General features: G+C 39.4%; 1 protein-coding gene and 1 long non-coding RNA gene across 2 annotated transcripts; both read right to left on the bottom strand.

Annotated features, from left to right (window-relative positions):
- Positions 1–6,075: 6,075 nt before the first annotated feature.
- On the bottom strand, positions 6,076–9,616 carry LOC148842349 (uncharacterized). The gene is made up of 2 exons (XR_016103024.1): positions 7,841–9,616; positions 6,076–7,584 (listed from the first exon to the last, which is right to left on the bottom strand). It is a non-coding gene; the product is annotated as an uncharacterized LOC148842349 (long non-coding RNA).
- An 8,829-nt stretch (positions 9,617–18,445) lies between these two features.
- LOC148842348 (transmembrane 9 superfamily member 7-like) lies at positions 18,446–25,018 on the bottom strand. The gene is made up of 7 exons (XM_088958467.1): positions 24,472–25,018; positions 22,436–22,600; positions 22,154–22,263; positions 21,812–21,920; positions 21,621–21,733; positions 20,078–20,225; positions 18,446–20,003 (listed from the first exon to the last, which is right to left on the bottom strand). The coding sequence occupies exons 1-7, from the start codon at positions 24,577–24,579 to the stop codon at positions 18,846–18,848; spliced, it is 1,911 nt and encodes a 636-aa protein (XP_088814593.1). The 5' UTR covers positions 24,580–25,018; the 3' UTR covers positions 18,446–18,845.
- Between the last annotated feature and the right edge of the window lie 698 nt (positions 25,019–25,716).

Genomic DNA, 25,716 nt, shown 5'->3' with positions numbered 1-25,716 from the left:
AGCTGATTTTGTTTTATTTTCAGAATTCAAAAAAAATAATAATAATAATTTACATTGTAAATAGTATCGTTTACAAGCATAATGTCTATTCTAGTGGATGACCTTGTAGTAAGTACGGGGAATCAGTAATGTTAACTTTACACTATGGAATCAATAATGTTAAATTTATATTTATTAATATTTTAAATATTTATTGAAATTTTAAGAAATATTTATTTCAAAAAATAGTTTTTCAATAATTATTAGAATATTGATAGTTTTCTTTTTGTTATGATACGTAGAGTGTATGACTAACTTAAATTAATAGAATGTAGGGAGAAGTGGTTGTGGATAACCACTTTTGTATTTTCTGTATTTTTTTTAGGAATGGATTGAAAATGGTAATAGTAGGTTGTGGGGCTTTAACAACAATTTCTCAAAAAATGCCACATGTCTAGCTTTTCAAGAAAATGAGTATGTCCTGTGTCTGAATTGTGGGGAATTATAACTTGGTAGTGGGTTGTGGACTTTAACAAGATTTTTTCAGAAATTGCCACATGTCTAACTTCTTAGAAAATGATAAAACCATTTAAGTGATGATAATGGGTTATGAACTTTAACATCAACTTCTCAAAAAATGCCATTATCTAAATTAAAATAAAAAGAACCACGTATCTAAATTATGAAGGTTGGGTCAGAATCCTATCCAAAAGCAATACACGTTGTATCAAATTACACTGTGTCAAAAGCTGCAAGCAGTATCTGTCTGTACCAATTCAGAACTGAACTTGATATAACAATACTAATCATTTAAGCCTTGTATCAAATTATATAGGATTGAATAAATTGAATGGGCCCGGCCCAAAACCCGATTATGAAATAGTATAAAGCCGAACTTAAAACCCAGCCCATGAACAGATCCAATCTGTATATTTAACAACAAATATTGCATTTTTAATTTACAAAGGTAGAGAAGGGTAAGAAGTGGACAAGTAGAGAATTAAAAGGGACAGAAGGATGGTCCGGTAGTGACCCGTTAGATGTGCAAAAGAAAAGGTTGATGGGATTGGGCTATCTATAAACATATCTCGTCTCATTTATGACGCTTTTGGCGTCGCTTGATTCCTCATCTTGGGTTTAAAAGAGGGACAACAGAATATTCGGTCAAAAAGCCGTCACCGTAAACATTTGCTGTCGCTATTCCTCAGGCTGCGGTACGGTACTAAATGATCCGCTTTCAAGTGTGTTAAGCCGAGTGAGCTTTATACGTCACATGATTAGGGAAAGCTTTTTTGTATTTTTTCAATTCAAACAGTTTCCCCTGATCTTAGACCAATTCATATCTCCTTCCCACTAGAATCCTACCCACGACACTACATTCGTATATTGGGCTGCGTTTGTTTGCGGTACAAACTTTGAACCAGGGTAATTGTGTATCTCGGTTTGCATTTTTAAGCATTTGGCTGCCATACAAAAACGTAATGATTAAGATGTGAGAAATGTTTTTTCTGACATCTGAGAAGTACATCAAATTTGTACTCTAATAATTGATGTATTTGACCAAAAATTTAAGGCTACAAAAACGGGTTATACTTTGCATTTTTAAACCGGAAAGAGAGTACTTATTGGAAGTACATATTTGTGTTTGTATTACAACCAAATACATCTATGGGATCATCTCCCCATGAATGGTAACATGCCAACTTGGGAGATGTTTGTAATGAGGGGTGGGTAGGCATAGGTAAGGTTATTGTGGGTAGGAGATCTGAACTCATCTTAGGCTAGAAGAGGTGGGGATGGGGAAAAATATTTTTGTCCCATATCGGGATAGGGTTTGCATATAATTCTTTGAATCCGATGATAAATTTTTAAAATACCTCTAAGTTTATTATTAATTTGTAATTTTCAATATTCCTCTAAATTTTCCTCAAATTGCTAAAATTTTAAGATCCCATAATCCAATTTCTATATAATATCATTTCTAAAATACCCCTAAAATATTTGATCTATTTTTAAGTATTCACCTTAGAACAGAAAAAATTTGAGGATTCTCTTGTCTTGAGAAAGGGTGCCCTGCCCCAAACCTGCCCGTTGCCGTTTATAGACATAATAGGGGAAGGGGACCAAGGGGTCACCTGTTACCGGTTTATTAACTGGAAGTCTGGAACAGCATTTAGCTTGTAAAAATATAAAAAAAAAAAAAAAAAAAAACGCGGTTTGACAAACTAAAGCAAACCCCAACTAACCCGGCTCGAAAAAAACCAAGTGTAAATAATTTCCGGCCTACCTCACATCCTTTATTCCTATACATAAAGTGTCCTTTGAGTATATGATATTGTATTTGTAATACCCAGAACAGAACTGCATCTCTTTTTGGCTGGGCTGAATGGCTGATACCAAGATCTTCATCAAAGGCCGTGCAGATATGTACAGTTTCTTCCTTAGCTAAAAGTTTAAAACCACGATACAAAATTCAAAAAAGATTCATTAGACAGTCATGACAATAATTGAAGTCCTGAGACTCTGAGAAATAGTTAAAATTGAACTACGTACCCAGCTAGAGAGTTACTCTCAAGTAAGGTGCTGGTGCTCTCTGGAGTAAGAACAATAGTGGAGGACTGAAGGGGGTACCCCATTATTAAGGATAGAGAGCCCACCAACCACGCCATTATTGTAGTTGTAGGAACTAGATAGGGAAAGCAGGACCCTGAATTACAGAACCAGCCATTAATTGCTTGGAGTTTTAACACAGAATTTAGTAATACTAATACAATAATAGATGAGTAGTTCACAGTACCATAGCCATTATGGGGAAATTCGTCAAATCCTAAGTTTCTAAATTCTAGCAGTCTCTCCATATCGTCTCTCGAGGAAATTTTCTTTAGCTCCTGTGGCTTTCTTCACTGGGAATAGGTCACATCACAATCTGTATAGCTAGAAGCGCCTTAGAAGGTAAATGTTATTCCCCCTTTCTTTACTGTGTTTTGCTTTGGACCTTTGATGGTTGATTGGATCAACTGAGTATGAAAATAATGGGAAAAGAGAGATCCTTATCACTGCACAACTTTTCAAAGGATCAAAGAGGTCTCTTGCGTCATCCTTTCCTTCCAAAGTTGTGCTTCAAAATTATATCTTCACAATTGTTCATGTGTCAGTGGCTATACCGGCTTTTCAGTTTGAGTTTTGACTGCCTCTTCACAATTGAATTGTTATGATTTAGTTTAACTTTAGTGGCCGGAGTTAGAGGTCTATAGGGAGGGGGGGGGGGGGGGGGTAAAGGATTTAGGTCGGGATTCGAATCGATTTGGTTCTTGAGCCACAGAACTTTTTCTTTATGCTTATAGCAGCTTCTGTTCATCTTACCTGTGGCTTGGCTTGGATGGATAGCAATTAGCAAACTGGGAAGCTCAAAGTTTGGAATGTCCAGACTTAAAAACATGCATGACCCCATCATGGCATCATCTGGTCTGACTTTGGTGGCATTCTTCATTTGCCTGCATGGATTTGCAGTTGTGGACGGAAGAGAAGTTCTGAGTTCAATCTTTTTTTTTTTTTTGGGTACTTATTAAGCATGAGATCTGAAGTTACAATCTTAACAAGAGATTTCAATTTGCAAACTCCGTTGACAAGACAACTCTTGTAACAATGCAACTTTTTAGCTTTTTACAACTTAATTTGCTGATGAACATCTAGCAATACAAGTGGGCTTGGATTGAGGTGGGTCGATGCTTTAAAGCTGTTGCCAAACCAGGGCTGAAATTGGTTCAGTAACCCTCTTCACAGACAAGGCTGGCTGGCTCATATCTCAACCGGAATAGGATTTGGAGCAAACCCAAGAAAAGCTATGGTTGCCTTATAATTTACTTGATTTTGAGCATGGCCCAGCTCGATCCACAGGAGAGAGGAGACAACCTTCCCGTCGAGCAAAGGCCAAAGGGATCTAGGCAACCAATGAATGTTATACATGGGGTGTTCCAATGCCCAATGGGCTTTATATTCTGTTACCCCACCATAAATGTAATGGCTGAAAGAAAAACAAGAAACCATACTAAACAGGCAAACACTCACTATGTGGGTCTGGTTGATCTGATCATAGCACATTGATACTAATAATATTTATAAGAAAATAATTAGAACCCTCAACTCTCAACTAAAGCCTTGTTTCAACTTCATAGAATATCTTGTTATATTCTGCTACATGAATCCGGCATCTCTGAAAATGAAGTTCGGGTCTCCACTCTTCATTCCCCAATATCCATGCTCCAATTCTGACACTCAGTCTTTTAAACTTTAAACACCGGTTTTAAATTTTAAATTCATAGTGTCTTGTTATATTATTGGGAACAAAAAAAGAAAAAAAAAATGACAAATTCCGAGTGCAGAGAAGATGCAGTGGTGTGTTTTATTGTCTTGTTTGCTCTTGTTATCGTTTACAGTTCTTGGCTTCAAAGGATAATGAAAAACGGCTTCTGATCACCCAAAATGGATTTTATGAGAAAGGAAAAGTCAAAAAGCCACTAATAATCCAAATGCCAACATGAGAGAGAGAGAGAGAGAGAGAGAGATGTGCTGCAAATGCGACGCCGGCCCAATAAGGGCCCAAACTTATTCTCCTGAATGACTACGTCGTACTTCTGTTAGCAAAGTTTCAGCTCATGATGATCTGGGCCATACAGGGTTAATGGTTGAACTCTCTGCAGCCCAAGCCCAATAGGATAGTCGAAGCAAGTTAGTGTTAAAAAGAATCAAACTTAAAATAAAAGAGTATAAGGAATTCTTGAGAAAAAAAAGTGAGGAAATTGAGGATAGAAGAGGAAACAAAGGAATCTGATTGACAGAAAGGACAGTAGAAAAAAATATGTTGGACGAAAAATTACTCATTTTTGTTTTGGGTCATTTACTAAAACAACTCCTGTAGTTTCATCCATTTATTCAAACATATCCTATAGTTTGTGTTTTACTAAAATAACCCCTTAGTTTGCAATTAATTACTTAATCCATCTTCATTTGGATGACAATGAAGTATGACAGTTTTGACCTTAGTGTCCATTTGAATAAATTTAATTATAAAAATGAAAATATCATTTTTGCCCCTAATAAGACACGAGCAACCACTCCATTTGATTTTATTTGGTCATTTTTCAGTTTTCTTTATGAAGAGTTAGGGATACTTTTGGAATTTACAATCATGACCCATGCTCTTGAACAATTTCCACTCAGTTTAAGTAATCATTTTACTATTTTCAGATGGAAAAACAAACACTTTTTAATGAAATGTTCAATAAGTAAATAGGTTGCAAATTATATGAGTATTTTAATAACATAAAAACTATGGATAGGTTTAAGTAAATCCGTGAAACTATAGGGGTGTTCTAATAATTGACCCTATTGTTTTTTCTATACACATAAATATATATATATATATATATATATATATATGATTGATTAATAGATTCCTTTTTATTCATATGGAGTTTTGTTTTGTTTGGCAAACCAACATTGATTCACCTGAAACTAAAACAACAATGAAGAACGAAAAGAGTTGTAAAACAGGCAAAGAACATTATTAATAAGAAAATGGGTTGATAAGTGGCTGAAGCTGAAGTTGGGTTGGTTACTGTTAATCTCAGAAATTTTATTATTTGATTACTTTATTCATAATTTTGCAATGGATTCATATAGATGATGATTATGATGATTTATCCACTAAAAAACAATATAATTCAACTCGAAGATTTTATACAGCATTGGGCCCAGCCCAGGCCCTTGGGCCGTGTTAATTCAAAATTTAATAAATGCTCTACCCAAACCTGCCCCATGTACAGGTCAGGCTGTCAGCAGACGTGGCATGGACCGGATGGTCAAGATGCATTCTCTTGGTGGGGAGTGCTGACTAGGCGTACAGTGACTTAGGAACAGAAAATTTACATTGCAGTAGAAATATCTGAAGACTGAAGGGCTCTGTCAAAGGAGGGCTAACGGCTAATGTAGCATATTCAAACCATTCAGCTGAGGGAAACACTCTAATTTAGACATGAATTAATGATCAACAGAAAATTTATAATTTCGTTCTCATTTTCCTTCTTACCCACAAGATTAGTTTGCTTTGCACTGTAGCCACGATGGTAGTCTATTAAAATTATTAAATAGCCTTTTTTTGCTGAAATGATGAAATCCATGGGTGAAGATGATTCTTACAAGCCACCTGGCAGTTAACTAGTGGTCTAGGCTGAAATTTGACATGAAAAGAGTACATGGAACCCTTATAAGCTGTTCTGAAAGCTCCAAAGTTATGGAGGTCCAACAGAGTCACTTTCAAAATGGGCAACCCAGTGTGCATAGAGGGTGACATGGAGATAAACATGTAAGCAGGATATTAGGCCCAGCTTCTCTAAATGGCCAAACTTCGATCCGAAACCAATCTTATGAATGTTCATAGCACCATCTACTCTCTTTTATTTTTGGCCAACCATGGAATCCATTTTAGATTATTTTTTTCATTTTGGTGCAATGTTTAGACTTTCAGTCATTACAACCAGAGCTACCTTGGGTAGTGATAACTCTCCATGGAAGCTGATTATCAATCCATTCTCCACAACCACCCCATTCCCTGCTAGCAAGCAAATAAGCCAGATTGTTCTCCACAAATAAACACAAAAGAAGCACTTTTTGAGCTTTAGTTTCCTAGCCACAAAGTGCCCATGGTTTCCTTTGATCTAAGCACCATAACCTGCAAAGATAGATTTAGGGGGGTGTTAAAGTGTTCTTCAATGTGAATTGTTTTTCTTGTTAAGAGTAATCATCTGGTTTTGAAAACAAATTGTTTATTACAACAAAACATGAAAAACATGTTATTTGCTATAAATGTATTTTCTGTTTCTAAAACTAAAACCAAAAACATATTGTTGAGCTTCTGATCTGAAAAACATGTTTTTGTTTTAAATCATACGATACATCTCATCATCTTCATGAATCATGCAATACTGTATTCCAACTTTGGTTTTTGTTTTAAAAGTTGTCATTTTGATTGCCTCAAAAACATGAATTGCTTTTTGAAAAAAAAACAAATTGTTTTTGCTTTTTCAAAACAAAAACACAGTTCAATACTGTATTCCAACACCCCTAATGAATGATTCCTTCATTCCTTCTACAATCTCAATTGGATGCCCTGTATCTCCTTCAATAACTTGGATCAACATTGGTGTCCTCATGAATAGCCCTGTATCCAGCCAGCTCACTCATTGGGCTAAGGTTTTAGTTATTTTGCTTGATCACAGTGGTACAGCAAAGCATGTTCAATGGTTTCATGGCAATGGCAGGCTTTGTTTCCAAGTTCCAAAGAAAGCCCAAATAGCTGAACAGAACCAGACGCTTGTTTCAATGGGGCCATTACTAGTTGTGGATCCAAGAGTTTGGTCGGTCCTTGGACAACTTAGCCACATAATAAGAAGCTCAACCGACAGAAAATTTCCCCGAGTTTCCATACTATCTGTTTTCTGTGCACTGGCTCAGAAGGCTGGAACATGAACTTGATATCCTGAGCTATTTCCTCCATTGGTAACCAATGATGAACTCGTTTGAAGACTGAAGAGCACTCCTGCTAGTCTGCTACCACCAATGAAAAATAAGGACAGAAAATCAATTTCCATAAATTAATAATTACAAGTCATTAGTACTTAAACTACTTATTCTGATTTCCAAATAATGGGAAAATAACAAAAGAAACTTTTTTTGGGGAGATAATTGACGAAAGAAACATTGGATACATAGGGAAACACAATTTCTACTTTCCAGCAATGCAGGTTTTGTTGTGTATGCAATATTTAAATAAGAGATAAGAGCAAGTGTAATGTAAACTCACGCGGTGATGCCTCCGTTTCAAGTAAGATACGTGAAGCCTTCGGGCAAAAGATGACAGAATAAAGTCCACACCGCAAAAGCAGCCAAATACCCTTTCTTTTTCAATTACACACTGTTTCTCGTTGTATCAGTTCCAGACAAGATCGCAAGAGACAACTCTCTCTCTCTCTCGATAAGAAGCCGGCGTCCATCTATACGCGTGTGTTAAACCCAAATTTCGAAACTTCCAAACAATTTATGGCGCTCTCTATGACTATATATCTCAGACACAGAGAGAGAGAAGAAAACGATAAAAGAAAACAAAAAGCTATAGAGTCCAGAGGACAAAAGAAAGAGAATCACTGTATTACACTATCACTGTGTCTTTTCTGTTTACTTTCAAAAAAAAAAAAAAAACTAGATAGACACGGTCCCAAAGAAAGACAAAAAAGTTACAGGCTTACAGCTCCTCTCTTCTACTTTCTTTTTCTCTATAGACAGTATAGAAAAGCTTCACACAACCAGAACTCAAAACCCTAGAAAGACCCACCCCTTGTTTTCCCTTACTCCCTAGCTATACCTCGAAAATTTCAGGAGGGGCCCAGCTGAGGATCCGAGCCAACCACTCATCATCACTCTCCCCACTATCACAGCCGTTGCTTCCATCGCCGGAAACCACCTCAACTTCCGGGTAGTGATACTCGCTCTCTTCTTCGAGAGCCCACCGTCCATTCTCCATCAACGGAAAGCTTGCCGAGAACTCCCTAGTGCTTGCCATCAGATTCAAAATGCCAATACCTCTCATGTCAACATCCGCCATCACACTCGATGCCGAGTCCGAGAATGAAGGTCCGCACGTCTCTTCGTTACCATTGATCGTTACGTAGGAGGACGGTGGGTTGATACCTGTAGGACAGCTTAGCTCCTCCTCCAACGACTTCATCACCTCTGCAACCATCTCCTCTCCAATGGAAAGACCATCCAAGAGCTCCTCGTCGTCGTCGTCACATAACACCGGAGATTTTGGTCGCTTCTCGGTAACCATTGTCGGAGGTTCATCAGACTCAAGACGCTTTGCACTCTTCTTCATGATGAACGGAAAGAGAAGCTGATGAGCCACAACCAGAGAAGAGAAGAGAAGAGAAGAGAAGAGAGAGAGAGAGAGAGAGAGAGAGAGAGAGCGCATTCACATCGAGGAACAAACGAGGGGAATGGTATTTATAGGGAGATGAAGGAGAATAGCCAGCATGGCAGGAGGATAGAGCCACGTAGGACAAAGAGTTGAGGTTAATGACGTGGCAGATATTGTTCTGTCATAGTGGCAGAAAAGACGGGAATTGTATAGTAACTGCGGCCCAACAGCGAAGAGTACAGACGTAATGTCGGTAGGCTGTTTCTGGAAATAAACCCCGCCTCGAGAAACGCCTTTTCCCTCTACTCTATTTACTAGAATGCCCTTTATGCCCTACTCGATTTCAATTATGGGCTGGCTAGCTAACACTCTGTAGTCAAAACAAAAAAATAGGTGTTGTGCAGGCCAAGCAGGCGGCCAACCCTATTACTATTAGAAGTTTAGAACGCTATCCCTCTTACCTAGGTTAGGGTGAGGTCTGAATCCGATGGTGAAATGCTTAATCCATGATAGTTTCAGGCTTTCATGTACTTCATTCCTAGGCTGCCATGGAATTACAGTCACAGATTTCAAGTATTTATTTTCATGCTTCTCTCTATTACTCTTTTAGCTAAATTCTCCTCAACTTGTTAGTTGTGTCGTGCCCTCCCTCCTCTATTCATTAGCTCGGCTTTCTCTGGGTCTATTGTAATTGCTTGAGGATCCCTTGAAGCTTCTCTCTCATTTATAGACTTTTGCTTTGTCCTTTACTTTTCAAATCCGTAGTTTCTCTAGATATTTGATTATACAACGGAGGATAATAAAGTCAATTCAGAGAGAGGTAGAAAAGGCGGTAGCAACTCACTGGCAATTCGTATCTCCAACGCCGATCACGGGGTGTCTACGTGGCAAGTCCAGTAAGTCGACGTGGCTGTACGGAATGTTCTTCTCCGGTACGGACAAAAGGGACAGGGGGGAGAGAGAGAGAGAGAAGAGAGATCAAGAAGTAACTGTTGGCTTGGCGGCGACAACTGATGGAGACGAGGCAGGCGTAGACTGGTTGTTGACCGTCACATGGGATTAACCAGTAGTACGAGAGCGGGGCCCATCTCACACCTACGATCAACTAGAGTCGAACACGTGTGGAGCCCCCCCAGTCTTACTGATTGACGTCGTGATCCAAATCTGACAACCATGTTGATGTTTGTGCTGTGCATCCTTATCATCATTTCATTGCCTTAGACTGAGAACACCGGATCGATCTGGATAGGATGGATGGAGATTGGGACTCGGGAGTTGGGAGTTGGGACTTTGGGAGAGAGCCTCCTCAGATATTAGGTGAACTGCGAACTGTGAAGGTGTGTGAGAGAGAAAGTTTGTTAGGATCACTACTCGGCATAGCATAAATGCATAACTGAAAGTCTGAAACTTGAAATTTATCTCATCCTTCACGCTCTATGGTACTACTCTACGTGATGCATCTGGAACCAAAGGATTCAGCTTTACGGGATCACTGAACTATGCTGTACTGCGAACACGACGAATGGTATGGACTCTTGTCTTGTATGTGCGTGATTGGGACACGATACACTAGGAAGAAGGAAGATGTTGCACGAAATCGGGATGTCAACGGCCCCACTTTTGGACTGATCTACAGGCAGTACGGCTCAAAAGTCAAATCATGGATCAGATAAATGGTATCTGACGGTGCTTGATGCAAGTCGAGGCTTATCCGTGACTCGTGGACGTTGATTGAAGCAGATGAGACCAAAATCCTGCCGACGGGATATGATTAAAATTGGGGAATGTGGAAAGGAGGGTTGATGGCACTATGGCAGATGGAAGTGCATTAACATGTGATGCTAATGGTCCGGTCTGGTGTGGTGTGTTGTGATGGCTCCGTCCTCTCCACTGCTCTCTGGTCTCTGGTGAGTAGTGAGTAGTGACCGGTGACCAGACAGTTTTGACTCATTCCAAGATCCAGCGGGGCAGAACACGACCCACTACATGACTACATCAAGAAAACGATAATGTGTTCTGCAAGGTGAATTGTTCTTATTGTTGCGGGTTTCAAAAATAAATAAAATTCATCTCATTTTAAAATAGATTGTTTCTCAAAAGAAATTTGCAAAAAACATGTTTTTGGTTCTATATTGATTTTGTTTTCAAAACTGAAACCAACACTATATTATTGAACCTTGACTGTTCAACTTCAGTTTCCATACATCATATAATTTTTATACTAGAAAAATATTTTTGTTTTAAAAACTAATGTTTCGTTGGTTCAAAACCAACTTATTTTTTCCTTTTGAAAACAAAACAAAGTTTAAAAATATATTTTTATTTTTTTTTTCTTTTTTTCTATACTGATGTAGCAATTCTAAAAACAAATGAAAACAAAAACGTTTATGTTATAGAAAAGGCACGAAGCACGATCCTCTACTTCCTTTGCAAACTGTGGCCTGTGGGTATGAGAATAGGAAATCATGGATGGGCTAACGGGTCTGATTGTGAAAGTGGCATGATGTGGTGGATTCTAGATCTCTTGCCCACAAGAACTCTGTCCACGTCTACCCAGACCATATTATTCCCGTGAATTGTGAGCATCTCCCCCTGCATGATACTATGCAGAGGATGAGATGTTCTCTATGTGACTGCAATAAACGTGGGTAGAGTTTGTGAGGATAGGAGATCCGGACTCAACATGGTGTGCCTTATTGATTATGCGATACAGTGTGTTAGAGCCCGGGAAGATGAATTTCAAAATGAACTCTACTTTCATCTCAAATTCAGTAGAATTTAAATGGTTTAACTCCCATGGAATATCTAGCTGCTCAATTATCAAAGACTAAAAAAAGGCGGTCAGGATTTCCTATTCACTTTTCCTACCCACTCTCTACCCGCCTTGAATTGGAGCCACACATCTTTATTATGAATTAAGAGATGTGTGGCTCTGATTTACGGTGGGTAGGAAAAGTTTATAGGAAATCTGGGCTCGAATTGAGAGATGTGTGGGTGCAATTTACAGCGAGTAGAGAATAGGTAGGAAAAGTGAGTAGGAAATTTAGGCTAGAAAGAAGGACCTCAGTCACAGTCAGTCAACTCACCTCTTACTTGGAAAATAAACTCAGACCGAGAATTTGGAAATTTGTGGAATTTCTCCCTCTTTTCTAGCTTTCATCGATAGAGTTGGTTAGCACTTATTAGGGATGTTCATAAGAAGACCCAAACTGACCAAACTGACCAACCCGGTCTGACCCAACCCAAGTTGGCCGGGTTTTCTTTAGCATTGGTCGGTTTCGGGCCGACTTAGTTTCTACTTTTTAGTTATTTATAGTTACTTATAGTTTCTACTTTCTATTCTTCTCTTTAGGAATGCCATTAATAGCTTCTTGCATTTTTTTGGAAGGTTTAAAGAAATGATCCTATTCTCTAAGGTCCTTTACACCAAATAGGTAATTACAATTGTCATTTTTACTTAGATTAGAAACCTTCTTAAAAATTCCAAATTTTAGTCTTCTTTTTCTAATATTCCCTTTTCTTGGTAACTTCTAACTTAGTCTGCCCTTACTCCCTTAGTCCATCAACTCAAACACTCAAACTGACCCAAACCAACTAAGTTGGTTTTGACTTAAGGTCGATTTCGATTTCATTTTCAGACAACCTGACCAAATCAGATTGATTGGAAAAACAGCAATAACAGACCCAACCCAACCCATGAACAACCATAGCACTATTCAGGATTATATATTATATAGGGCCCATTGGCATTCGCATTTGACAGGGCAGAAAGTCTGCCCTTATGGTGTTTGAGCCCGCACCTCATATGAAACAAAGAACAACGACTAACTAACCTGACCCGATAATGCTGCAAACGGCTTCAATATTCAATCCAATTACAAACAGTTGAATTTGAATCACCCTTAATTGGATTTAATTCAAATTTGAATTCAGAGAAATGGGATACTGCTTGCAGCCCTAAAACCCAGCCTATTGAGTTATCACAGCAATTCTGCCCTATTCCAAACAGAGCCTGAACCCGAAAGATAAGGGGATAATTTCTAATCACAAGTTCAAAACAAAGAGTTCAAAAATGACGAAGCATCATCTTAGACCCATGGTGAGGCTGATAATTCTTCCTTTAAAATCTCCGTCCAAAGGCACATAAAGACATACGCAAATGAGATCTTATGGTGCACGATCTGGATGCTCCTAATTGAAAGGCAATTCGGATGTTAGTTGTTTAGCTAGTCGGTCGAACTGCAAGGAAATAAGGATCAGAGGACCCGGGGTGATTTATCCGATGTGGTCGCTTCACTGCTTAAGTTAGTACTCAATGTGTACGAGCTAAAACATTGATAGCAAGTAGGCTAGTGAGCAATAAATCGTGCATACCTTGTGTCACTGGGGTAGATGCCCTTATATAGGTGAGCTGCCGTGGAACTCATGAAACACCTCCGAGATCCACGGCCCTTGCTGTTAGGAGTTTGTCCCGTACTAGAAAGTGGACTTCATGATAGCCGATAAAACTTATCGAGTCCGTCCGATCCAGGCGGGATATGGATTAGTCCTAAAATCATGCGGCATGATCCCAAAGAACTCGAAGATAGTTGGCTTGCTTCTAAAAGTCTGCTACATGTCGCATTAGCAGGTCGGGCCATGGCGAGCTACTCGGTCCTAGCCGAGATGCCCGAGATACCTGAAGTGACCTGTTCTAATGAGGTAACAAGGAGTGCCTCGTCAACGTCTTGTCAGCTGGTCGCGTCCACATGTTTGAACGCAAACTGAATTTCCATCCGTGTTGTAATATGTTGCTCTTTTGGGGAGACGTGTAAAAGTAACGGGAGGTGGGTTAATACTCCTGTTTTCTTTTTTCAAACAAAAATACAAAAAAAAAAGCATTTGTCTTTTAATCCCCACCCTAAAAGTCTATGAAATTTTACCTTCTCCAAAACCTTCTGCCCACATCCAAAAGCTCAAAGAGAGAAAACAACCAGTTCATGTCTTCCATCCGATGAACAGAAAGAACATACAATCTATTAAAACACTTCTCTTCCAACATTCTTGAAATCCTTTACTGCTCAGGTATTTATTTCTCCAATTATTTATCTACCAATTAAGAAGTTGGTCCCTCTCTATTGGTCAAAATCTTCCTCCCAGCAAGACGAACAGAATAAAACATATAGAGAGTATTCCTAGTTCTCACAAAAAATGGTTATTATGGCTCACTCAAAATATGCTCATATACCTTAATAATTGAGCGTGGAGACTTTGGATGCCATTGACGTCTCTAAAATCACATAGCTTTATTATACGGTATTAATTAGACCAAGCAACTATGAGGCTTTGATTGTCTTTGAAGATCTCTGAAATCTCATAGAAGTTTTACCCTGTTCAAAATCTCATAGAAGTTTTTTCTTCAAGCAACTATTTATGAAATTTTTACCCTGTTCAAAACCTTCCACCGAGAGAGAATAATCAGTCTCTGTCTTCCATTCGTGTTGTAACATGTCGCTCATGTGAAGGTAACAGAAGGCGGGTTAACGGAGAAAAAAAGGAAGATCCCCATCCCCCACCACGAGCTATAGGCCATAGCCTATAGCTTTTTATGCCACTTGGAGGAATGTTGTGCCGATTCCAAACTATATTATTCATGGGATAATAGATTGATTCTTTGGATCCCATCAGCAGAGCCAAGTATTCAACCCCCACCTAGGGGTGGTAATTGGGCGGGTTGGGTTAGGTTTGGTTTGGATTGAGTTTTAATCCAAATCATCTAATTCGTCAATCATTAATGACCTAGTTATATAAAATTAAATGGGTTGGATTCAACCCAAACTTGCTTTAAACCAATTCAACCCACCCAAACCCATTAATCTTATATTTATTATCTTAAAAAACAAATTCTCTCTCTCTTAACAAATAAATTGGTTGTAGCTTGGAGTTTATTGTAGTTATTATTTACATAAGTGGTGAAGGTTTAAATCACATCACATGCATGTTATTTTTACACAACAGTTAAGCCATTGACTATGTCTGGTCCGGACCGGACCGGACCGGTTCAATCAATGGTGGATTGACTTGGGCCGGACCATATCAGGTTTGTGCACGAGTTCGGGACCGGACCGGTTGATCCAAATCGGGTCAATGTAGCTAAATCGGGTTGGTCCAAATTAGGGTCCGCCGTGTGGACATTGGTCGGATGGGCGGTCTAGATCAGGCAAAGCACACGAAAGCCAAATCATCCTGCCCAAAACCGCTTCCGATTCAGGTTGAGCTGGATCAACTTGTACCGGGTCGGGTCAGGTCGGAGTGTGAATATTGGTTGGACTGGACGACCCGAATTGGACAGAGCAAGTGGCACCAAACCATCCCACCCAAGGTCTATTTCAGATTCGCGTCAACCCATATCAATATGTGCTGGATCACGTCAGACTGCATTGAACTGGCCTAGACTCGAGTCAACTTGATTTGGATTTATGTAGGGTGAAGTGTATTGATTCAAGACAAAACTAAATTTAATCAATTATTAATAGAAAATTAATGCATTAATTATAAATTATTTAATTCAAATGAAGAAAATTTAAAAAAAAAGGCTAAGAATTAATACTTGTCTATAATGGTTAATCCAATTGATGTAACCGTTTTCGGCCACGTACCAATGTTTTGTGATGTAAAATTTTTTGGCTAAGTACCTCGTCATTTGACCCGGTGGTGGCATGCCTTAGTGATGAGCTACTTGGTGGTGAACTGCCCACTAGCGAACTGCTTGGTGGAGAACTGCCTAGGGGCGAACTGCCTAGTGGCAAACTGCCCGGTGGTGAACTGTCTGGTGGCGAACTGCCTGGTGGTGAATTGCCTGGTGGCGAACTGCTTGGCGGCGAGCTCCCTGGTGGCGAATTGCCTGGTGGCGAACTGCTTGGCGGCGAGCTCCCTGGTGGCGAACTGCTCGGTGGCGAACTGCCTGGCGGAGAGCTACCTGGTGGCGAACTCACTACAAGGTGGCCGGTGACTTAGAGAATGGTGGAGCTCCCTGGTGCGACGCAATCTGACTGCCCTCAGCATGAGGTGATCTTCTTTCCTTTGTAGGCAATGGGAGCTGAGGGACCTATTAGACTCCATCTTTTCCTCCTCTTTGTAGGCAACGGGAGCTGAGGGACCTACGAGAACTTAAGTAGAGGTCCCGGGGGTATTTTCCCGGCGGGGGCTCTCCGACGCTTAAGTTAGCACTCTGATTGTAGAGAGCTTTGAAGATAATATTGGAGAAACGAGAGAGCTAGACAGCAGGGATTACTTCCCTTTTTTCATCCCCCTCCCCTTTGGGGGTGAGGTCTTTATATACCGGAGTCCTCGCGGGTTAGGTGGGTGAAAAGCCTCCAAACGGTAAGACTCGTCACATCCTGTTAGAACCGGGGTACGGTGGTGAACTCCTCGAGGTCGTCAAGCTGGCGCTTGTGTCAGGCGACCAGGTCGGCGCCTAGGCCGGGTAGTCAGGGCGGCGCCTGCGTCAGTCAACGGGTTGGTGTCTGGGCTAGGTTGTCAGGTCAGCGCCTCTGTCAGTCGGCGGGTCTGTGTCTAGGCCAGGTTGTCAGGCAGGAGATCTTCCTGTGATACGCCAAACTACTCTTGTACCGAACTTCTCTACAAGTGGCGAGTTGCCTATAGCGAGTTGTCTAGTGGCGAACTGCCTGGGGGCGAACTCCCCATGGCGAGCTGCCTGTGCCGAACTCTACCAAACTGTTTGTGGCGATCTCTGTCGAGCTGCCTGGCTCTTTGGCGAGCTCCCTGGTGAGCTACCGAGCTCATGGGGTATGTAGGCCGCCGAGTTTATCGGTGGGCGTCTTATAGGCGACTTGGTCGGATCATGTGCTAGGCCGATCCAGGTCGGCCAGGTCGCACAGGCCGCACGCAAGTCACGCTAGGCCGGCCAGACCAGTGCCCAAGTGGGTCACCAACTTCGTAAGTTTGTTTGCTGGGTATTTGCCTAGTTGTCACGATGTGCCACGTGTCACATTTCCACTAGAGGGCCAAATCTGCCTTCATCACCAATGATTATCCACAATCCAACCTACCCTAAATGGGTGGATTAGGTGATCGGTTGATCACACAACCTGTCAAGTAAATGAGTGGGTTGAGTGGGTTAGATACCGGGTGGATTGGGCGGATTCAACAAATTGAGTCAAAAATTTCCACCCCTACCCCCACCTGACTTTAATTGCCGTAAAACCATAACTTGGTCAGAATTGTCTTTTGGGACTCGACTAGAATGCTACCATCAAAATTATAGAAGAAGATGGCATGTTCTTAGAAAAATAGAAATTGGCACGGGGAGGAGCTAAAGTTTGTGGTGTGTCATGTAGGACGAGGAATATAAATGACCCAGCTGCTGATTTTTGTCTGAAGACTGACGACAATCAGTGGAATAAATGGCTGCCATGGAACAATGGATTCCGGATCTGCTGACCACAACACATTGCTGCCCCGAACTCGGAACAATGCATACCGGTGAATCATTCCTCTAGCCTAAATGAACATTTGATTTTATCCAAATTCCAATCTGCTGAGTCAAGAGTAGGATTTAATTGAACACACATAATAACACCCCAAGCAGGACCAACAACAATCATCAATCAGCTAGCCTAGACGACTGGACCTGTAGTGAATTGAAGAGTTGACTCAAGATTTGGATGGGAGATAATTTGGCAAACATAAAACAAATAGTACCATGTTACTTTGGGTCTAGTATCACTTTGATCCCCAAACTTTAAAATGTGACAATTCAACACCTGATTTTTCAAAATGTGACAATCCAGTACCTTCTGTTAACTAACACTTAATCAGCCAATTTGGCAAATACAAAACACATGGTACCATGTTACTTTGGGTCTAGTGTCATTTTGATCCCCAAACTTTAAAATGTGACAATTCAACACCTGATCTTTCAAAATGTGACAATCCAGCACCTTCTGCTAACTAAATCAGCCATTAAGCAATATTTTAAAAAGACATTTCAAGTATCATCTAATTTTCTTTATCAACTATCCAAATATTGACCAAAATAAAACTAATAGTCCCAAATCATTGCCTCTTCTATTCAAGAAAGCCGGGATCACTAGAATACCCACTTAAACGTAACTTCAATTTTCTTGAATAGAAGAAGCAAGGATTTGAGACTGTTAATTTTCCGTCAATGTTTATATGGTTGATAAAGAAAATTAAATGACACTCAAAGGGTATTTGTATCCTTTTCAAATGTCACATAATGACATGTTAACTGCTGATTAATGGCAGGCACTAGATTGTCACATTTTGAAACTTCGAGTACTGAATTGTCGCATTTTAAAGTTTCAGGGACCAAAGTGGCACTAGGCACAAAGTACAGGATTAGGAATTTTCCCAATAAAAATTTCCTCCCAATTTACAAACCAACCGATCGGTTAAGTGTAGGCTATCACTAACAAGAAAATGTAACAAAAATAAATAAAAAAAAGGCAGGAAAAAGAACAGAAAATGACATGCCAGAGGATAATCCGTAGTAGGCGATTACATTCATGATTTACCCAAATATGATCCATTCTTAAAATAACAGTGTCCATAAGACGATTAGTTGTGTAACCTTCCTGTTCGGAAGCTATCGAACATACACTTCACTTCTCATAGCAAAAAGATGTAAAGCAAGTATATAGAAGGAAAAAAATAAAAATAAAAAATACAACCAAAGACCTAGGCACTACCTTCTGCAAATCGACTGCTTTGGAGAGATTGGGAAAGTACTTCCCATACTCATGGGGGTAATCTTGTAATGCAAATACTGAGAATGGGCAGATTTTCCTTTGTCCTCTGTTAGATCTGACCTTCATCCGGTCCTTATATTCAGTTGCTTATTCATGCTCACCTGTCTGAGTCCTTCCTCACCTCAGTCGATCTTAACGGAGGAGTAGATCTTCCGGACAAACCAGAGACATGCATAGAAACCAATTGTGCCAGTCAAAATAAAGAATGCATATGACACAATTAACATATACCCAAAGTAAAGGATGCCTGACACCAGCTTTGTTATTTCCAATTTAGTGAAGAAGTAGAAGATCGAGTAGAGGAAGAGGTAGAGGGCAGAAGATCCAGCAGTCAGATAAGCCCTCCACCACCAATGGTAATCTTCGCTGCACAACTGGAAGTAGCAAAGCACAACCGTGATCTCAGCACAAGTGATGATAAGGATAATGAAGACAATGAAGAGAAACCCAAAGATGTAGTAGAACTGGTTCAACCATATGGATGTCAAGATGAAGAAGAGTTCAATAAAGACAGCCCCAAAGGGAAGTATGCCTCCAATGAGTATAGAGAAGACAGGTTTCATGTACCATGCCTGCTCTGGTATCTGCCTCGGAATCTTGTTTGTCTTCACAGGATCCTCAGCAACTTGCTTTTTGAAACCCAAGTAACTACCCACGAAAACCAATGGCACTGATATGCCAAACCACAAGAAAACAAGAGCAAACATGGTTCCAAATGGCACTGCTCCTGAAGACTGCTCCCCCCAGATTAAGGCATTCAGCACAAAGAAGATGGAGAAAAGTATAGCAGGGAACATGAAGGCAGTTTTCAAGGTGTTTCTTTTCCACTCCGTGCCTTTGAACATCTTATACAAACGAGCTGAAGAGTAGCCCCCAAATAAACCCATGAAAACCCACAAGAGAACCATAGCAGTCATCAGACCCCCTCGGTTCGAAGGTGATAGGAAACCTAACAATGCAAACATCATTGTAACAAGTGTCATCCAAAAGATTTGAACCCCTGTCCCAACGTAAACACAGAGTAAGCTGAAATTAATTGGAGGCCTGAAAGCATCTCCATGGACAAGTTTCCATCCTGTTTCTTCTTGTGCTTCATCCTGTGTCTCCAACTGATTGTAGTTGGCAATATCTCTATACAGAGTTCTCATCATAATCATGGCCACCATGCCAGATAGAAAGAGGACAATCATCAGAGAGTTTATTATGGAGAACCAGTGTATCTGATCATCATTCATGAGTAGGTAGGTGTCCCAACGAGAAGCCCATTTAACATCACTAGGCTGCAGAAAGACCAAACCATGTAAGAAACTGAATAAATGGTCTTCAGAGAGGGGGTGGAGAGAAAGAGAGGTACCTTAAAAGAAACATCATATGTGAATACAATCTCTTTGTCCACATCAACCTCCTGTGGGACAGTACTGCCTTGAATCAATTTGGTACCTGGGTTGCATGTTAAGAGCTGGGGATTCTTCTCATCCCACTCCTTGTACTCATGATTAATACTGTTTGCAGGAGAAAAAAGTCAGGAGACAAAATGAATGACATGGATCCACAAGATAAATAATTTACATTAATCTGGCAGTTGGTACTCTTAGCAAAAGTTTCAAGAGAATATGTCTATAAATATATTTTTATTAGTGTATGTCTAAAAATATTTTAAATTATTTACATAATTTATAATTATCTATCTTTTTTTGAAAAAGGTAGAGCAAGATTGTATTATCAGAAACAATATAAATTATCTGTCATTGTGTCCTGTGTTGATTTCAAGACATTGACATGCTGAACACCAATCAAATGGCAAGGAGGACCAGATGAACCAATTAAGGTAATCAGGCTGTGGCATGTACACCTAGTTCCACTGCTCCAGAAATAAAATTTAAGAATCAATAGCACAAAAAATTCAAATGAAAAGGGTTTCAAAGCAGAGACTTGATTGGATTGCTAATGCAGTGTTGTAGCTTATAATATTTACTTCACAAATCTGTGATAAAGAAATAACACGTTTAATTTCTCATTAAGAATGAAAGCACATCAATGATAGGAACAGTTGATAAACCCTCAACAGAAAGACATGAGAGAGAGAACCAACTTAAATCAGCCAACATTATAGTCACAGCATCTAGATGAGACCCAGTTTTTTGTCTTATCAAATTTCAATGCAAGTTGCCTCCTGGGAGTCAACTAGAAAATAGATATCTATTAAGTTAAGAGAGGTAATACAAAGCTATAAATTGTTATGTAAATAAATGACAGAAACATGGATATAAGATTCAATCTAGAAAAACAAAGATACTAATTTCCTATAATAACTTGGCCCTTCCCTATCTCTATAACAATATAATGTGGCCCTTCCCCCTTATGACCTGTCAATTAAACCCTCGACAGTTGATAGATTTATACACCAATACAATTATTTATTGAAAAAATATAACAACAATTTTTTATAAATATTTTAACAAAAGATACTTATCACCAATCAACAATATATTTAGAAAGGGTCTTTAATCTTTATGTGTGAATAAAATTTTATGAATAACATGGAATGTTTTCATCTATCAAAAAAAAAAACACGGGATTGTTTCAAAACAAGCAACTCCATAATTGATAGGGCCTTGATTGATGATCAAAGAATTTGCACTTTCTTCCATACAAAATTTTCACAGACAAGTTAAACTACATGTTTAATCTAACCCACAACCACAAGCAGCATTTCTTTTCCTGGGAGCTGCCACCATGTCAAAAGATATCAATGAGGAAGACACACAACCCAGAAACATCAAATATTATCCGTAACAAAGCAGCTACAGTGATCATAAATTCACAATTAACGATAAATATTGCCAAAAAACAAAATTAATAATAGGTGATTTAATGTCAGAAAAACAAAACAGCACCTGTTGGGTGTAACCTCAAATCCAACAATGCGTGCTAAACCAGTTTCAGGGTCCTTGTGATACATGACTCTGAAGCTCAGGTGGTTATTTATAAAATGTTTCTCATCTTTGCTCTGCAAAAGCATATTAGCAATGTCAACTAAAACAGAAACACTAGCACTATGCATGGAGAAACACCAAGTGCAACTTACACCAGCATAGCTTCCCTTGAACCCAACACGAAATCCATGTTCATAAGCTGTAGCTTGAGTCCCATCTCTCCTTTGTCGGAGAACTGCAACAGGAAGGTTATCCAAAATCCTGCTCATCCATCAGGGAAATATCAGACGAGTAAAACATGGATGGACATCAATATATTGAGGTCATACTACCAAGAAAGAAAAGAGGAGCAATAGGACCTCTTTTTTTATAGATAGGAGCAAATAGGACCATATTGTATTATGAACTTCAGCAAATGAACTCAAGTACTACAATTATCAAATATAATTACAACTTAAGAGGTAAAAGATAGGGCTCAAACTTGGTAAACTAACATGTTCACTCGATATTCATCATTAATTTTCTCCTTAAAATTCTTTGCGGCAGCAGCATCAAGCTTTACTCGACAGGCTACTTTACAGGATGACTCCTCTCTCATTTTGAACTGGAGCATACAAGATATGTACAGACCCACAAGAAAATGTTAGAGCTTAAAAGCAAAAAGGTATACATTCTAAGGCAAAATTCCTTTCCTATTGTCAGGTGCAAATAGAATTAATGACTTTTCAGAGTGAAGATAAGACAGCAAAGAAAGGGAAAAAATTAAAAGGCTTTACCGTATAAATAGAATTCTCAATGCGATCACCACGAAGAACCTCTCCCAAATTTTCTGCGCTATTCATAATCTTTTTAGGCTTACAATACTTCAGAAAATAGTAATCATAAGGAAGTTGTGTTTTTGTCGATGACAGCTTGTTCACTTTAACTTGAAGGGGATCACCCTGTGCAGAAGAAGGATTAAACCAAGATTATTAACTGATTATAAATTAATTCAAACAAGAACAAGCTACATCTTTTAAATAAAAAAAAAGAACAAACTATACTTGCATGAGTTTAAATTTCTATTTTGTAAATGAGTAATTTCATGCTGCATTGTCCCAACAAACAAAATAGCATAAGCATTAAAAAAAAATGCTGAAACCAAAGTTTGTGCATTTTGCAAATCAATTTCTTGCTTTTCCATAGCAAGAAATCAGATCCTACTAGAGTAGAAACCAAGTCACTAAAATTATAAAATCTTGCCAACCAAATATGTTAACAAAACAAAAATAAGATGATTAGATTACTCAGATAGACACTAAAGAACCCCCTCTGCCAACCTCAGGTGATTATATTACTCCATATTCCAATGCTAGCTCCGTTGGAAATCCTAACCAGATGTGGTTGGAGTATTTATATATTCAAATAGGTCCCCTATCTAGTCCGTCAATGGACAGATATGAGATGCCAATGCAGTTAAAGCTAAAGTTCCGGCATTGTTGACCATTCCAATGCTAGCTCCCTTGGAAATCCTAACCAGATGTGATTGGAGGAGTATTTATAGATTCAAATAGGTCCCCTATCTAGTCCGTCAATGGACAGATATGAAATGCCAATGCAGTTAAAGCTAAATTTCCGGCATTGCTGACCATTCCAAGGATCGCTAAAGGATTGTACCATCCATTGCCATTGATATTTGAGAATTTAGATTGCATCTGATGTCACCAGATGCGCTAGTAAGGTTTATTCTGGTACATAGAAATTAGTTCATTACCTTAACAAGATTAGAAAAACCTGAAGCCATGCCCAACCACCCTAACTTGAATTTCAAAAGAGCTGAATGCCATAGTGCTCACAGGAATGAGGAGGATCCCACTGTACAGTGAAAGCCATTACTAACTATTTCTTGAGGATTGGGCTTCAACTACATATTATGTGCATCTTGTACGTACATTCATGTATACCCTTTTGTCTTCTCATTAATGCAAATAAACAATTTAGCCCGCCCAATGAGGGAAAATGACATTTTGAATTGCCAATTTTACTAATCAAATTTTGAATGTTTATGATCATTGCATGAAGTGGAGTAGGTTATACTCTCTGAATTCCAGAAATCTGCTGTATGAAGACGTTTTCTTTTATATGATCATAAAAAGGACCATTAATTGTAACAAAAATTTGCACCATGATAAGTATGCCAAATAATTTAAGGTTCCATCTGGCATGGAACTAAGATACCAAGGAACACTCGTTTATGGAATACACCGAAGACAGAGAAGTAGTAGTAATGTGATTATCAAGAAGGCAACTCAGCGCAGGTTAAAATGCCAGAAAACAACTGAATGGTTCCATAATAACAACCAAATTCCAAAGACGACTTAATCGAAGCTAATTCATCGTTTCATGAAAGAAGCTCTAAAGTATAAGATCCAATTGTTTAAAAAAAATGCAAGCTTAAGCCCCTTAAGTTGAAATCTGCTACAGGATCGGTACACTCAGATCCAGTCAAAGATCTACCTGTCTATTCCATTTCTTCACCATTCGGTTAAAAAATCCATTAAAGAAAGAAAAAGAACGCAACATCAAAAATTCCAGATCCAGAAACGAGACCAGAAGTGACAGACATCGAAACCCAGTTATTAAAACGCAAAACCCTAGATCCAAAACCAACAGAAGCATAGACCCACATACCCAATGAACGGAAGGGTTAAAACAGACCATCAAACATGGGAAGCAAGCAAGAAAGTGAACAGGCAGTAATCAATCAAAGATCTGGAAAGCACAACACAAATCAGTTAGCTTTAAGTGGGTAATATGTAATCAGAGAGCATACCTTTGAGAAATCGCGAGGCGCTACACCTGGGAGATAAAACGAATACGCAGAAGGTATGATGAGGAGATGGGCGAGGAAGAGGGTGGCGATCCAAATGGAGCTACCCATTGTGTATGGGAAACACAAACAGCGAACCAGAGAGAGAGAGAGAGAGAGAGAGAGAGAGAGGAGAAACCGATGAGAGTTGGGGAAAAATAGAGCCTGTCCTCTTTAGTGTGTTCCGGAGTCTCTCTCCTCTGATGGAAACTTGAGATATGCGAAGTCAGTTAATAGACATGGTGTTAACCTTCTAAGCTTAGCTCCTTATCAAATTTGTTTCACATTAGCGGTAAAAATTAACCACAGACATAGTCCATAGACCATACCATAGACTGGACATAGAGAGAGAGTGGCTTTGGCAAAATGGCAACCCCGACCCGACCCGTCCTCCTCCGCTCCTTTTGGGCTTTGGGTTTGATTTCATTTTGAATATTCATTTGATGACAGACCCGAGCAACTGAGCAAGGATCATGGAATTCATGCAACCGGTGGGCCACCCTCTCACAACAAATCGGTGAGCAAGGATCACGGTTGTTCTTATACAAGGAGATCGGCACAAGTATGGAGATATTCTCAATGCAAGGCAGTAAAGGGTGCTCGAACAAGCTTTGCCCTGACTTTTGAGTGAAGCCGAACTCCATATTACAAGATGTGATTTTGTTTGACCATCCTAAGTTCCAAATTCCAAGTTGAAGCTCTAGCCTCCTCTATGGTCTATGGAGTATAGAGCATATATCAGACGGAAATGTGGGACTCATCACCTAACTCATCCATTCGATGGTAACATAAGTTGGGAACGACTATTCCCTTCCAAAAAAAAAACAATTTTTTCTTCTTTTCTCCAAATGGCTACACAACGGGTCAACGGGGTAGCTTATCCCCCAATTCCAGAACCCAACCAAGGTGCACAGGCGGGATTGGATCCCAAAGTCTCCACTAGAAGACCTTATCTAGGCAATTTTTTTCAAAGGCACTAATTAGACAGTTAACACCTTTATATATCGTACATAAAAAATAAAAAACCAACAAAATTAAATAAAAATACTCACGAGATCCTTACACTTGAAATAAATAACCTCCACCCCCCAAGGTTCAAAGTGTCAACACGTATCGACTGGACAGATATGTATCACATCAGGACAATACGCCCCTACAGAGGAGGTATCAGAGTTCTGACCAGTTCAAGGGGTGGAGGAGCCTTAAACC

The sequence above is a fragment of the Nelumbo lutea genome, chromosome 8 (genome assembly GCF_056320005.1).
Source record: "Nelumbo lutea isolate HS-2025 chromosome 8, American lotus-T2T, whole genome shotgun sequence".
Taxonomy (NCBI): Eukaryota; Viridiplantae; Streptophyta; class Magnoliopsida; order Proteales; family Nelumbonaceae; genus Nelumbo; species Nelumbo lutea.
The sequence above is the reverse complement of the archived record's forward strand: the minus strand, read 5'-3'. Positions and strand labels throughout refer to the sequence as shown.

What these genes read in the sequence shown, in the direction of transcription:
- LOC148842348 (XM_088958467.1), bottom strand. Translation starts at nt 24,579, where the DNA reads ATGGGTAGCTCCATTTGGATCGCCACCCTCTTCCTCGCCCATCTCCTC. An exon ending in TTGAGAATTCTATTTATACG is followed by an intron (nt 22,264 to 22,435) that starts GTAAAGCCTTTT and finishes TGTATGCTCCAG; the next exon opens with TTCAAAATGAGAGAGGAGTC. An exon ending in TCAAGGGAAGCTATGCTGGT is followed by an intron (nt 21,734 to 21,811) that starts GTAAGTTGCACT and finishes ATGCTTTTGCAG; the next exon opens with AGCAAAGATGAGAAACATTT.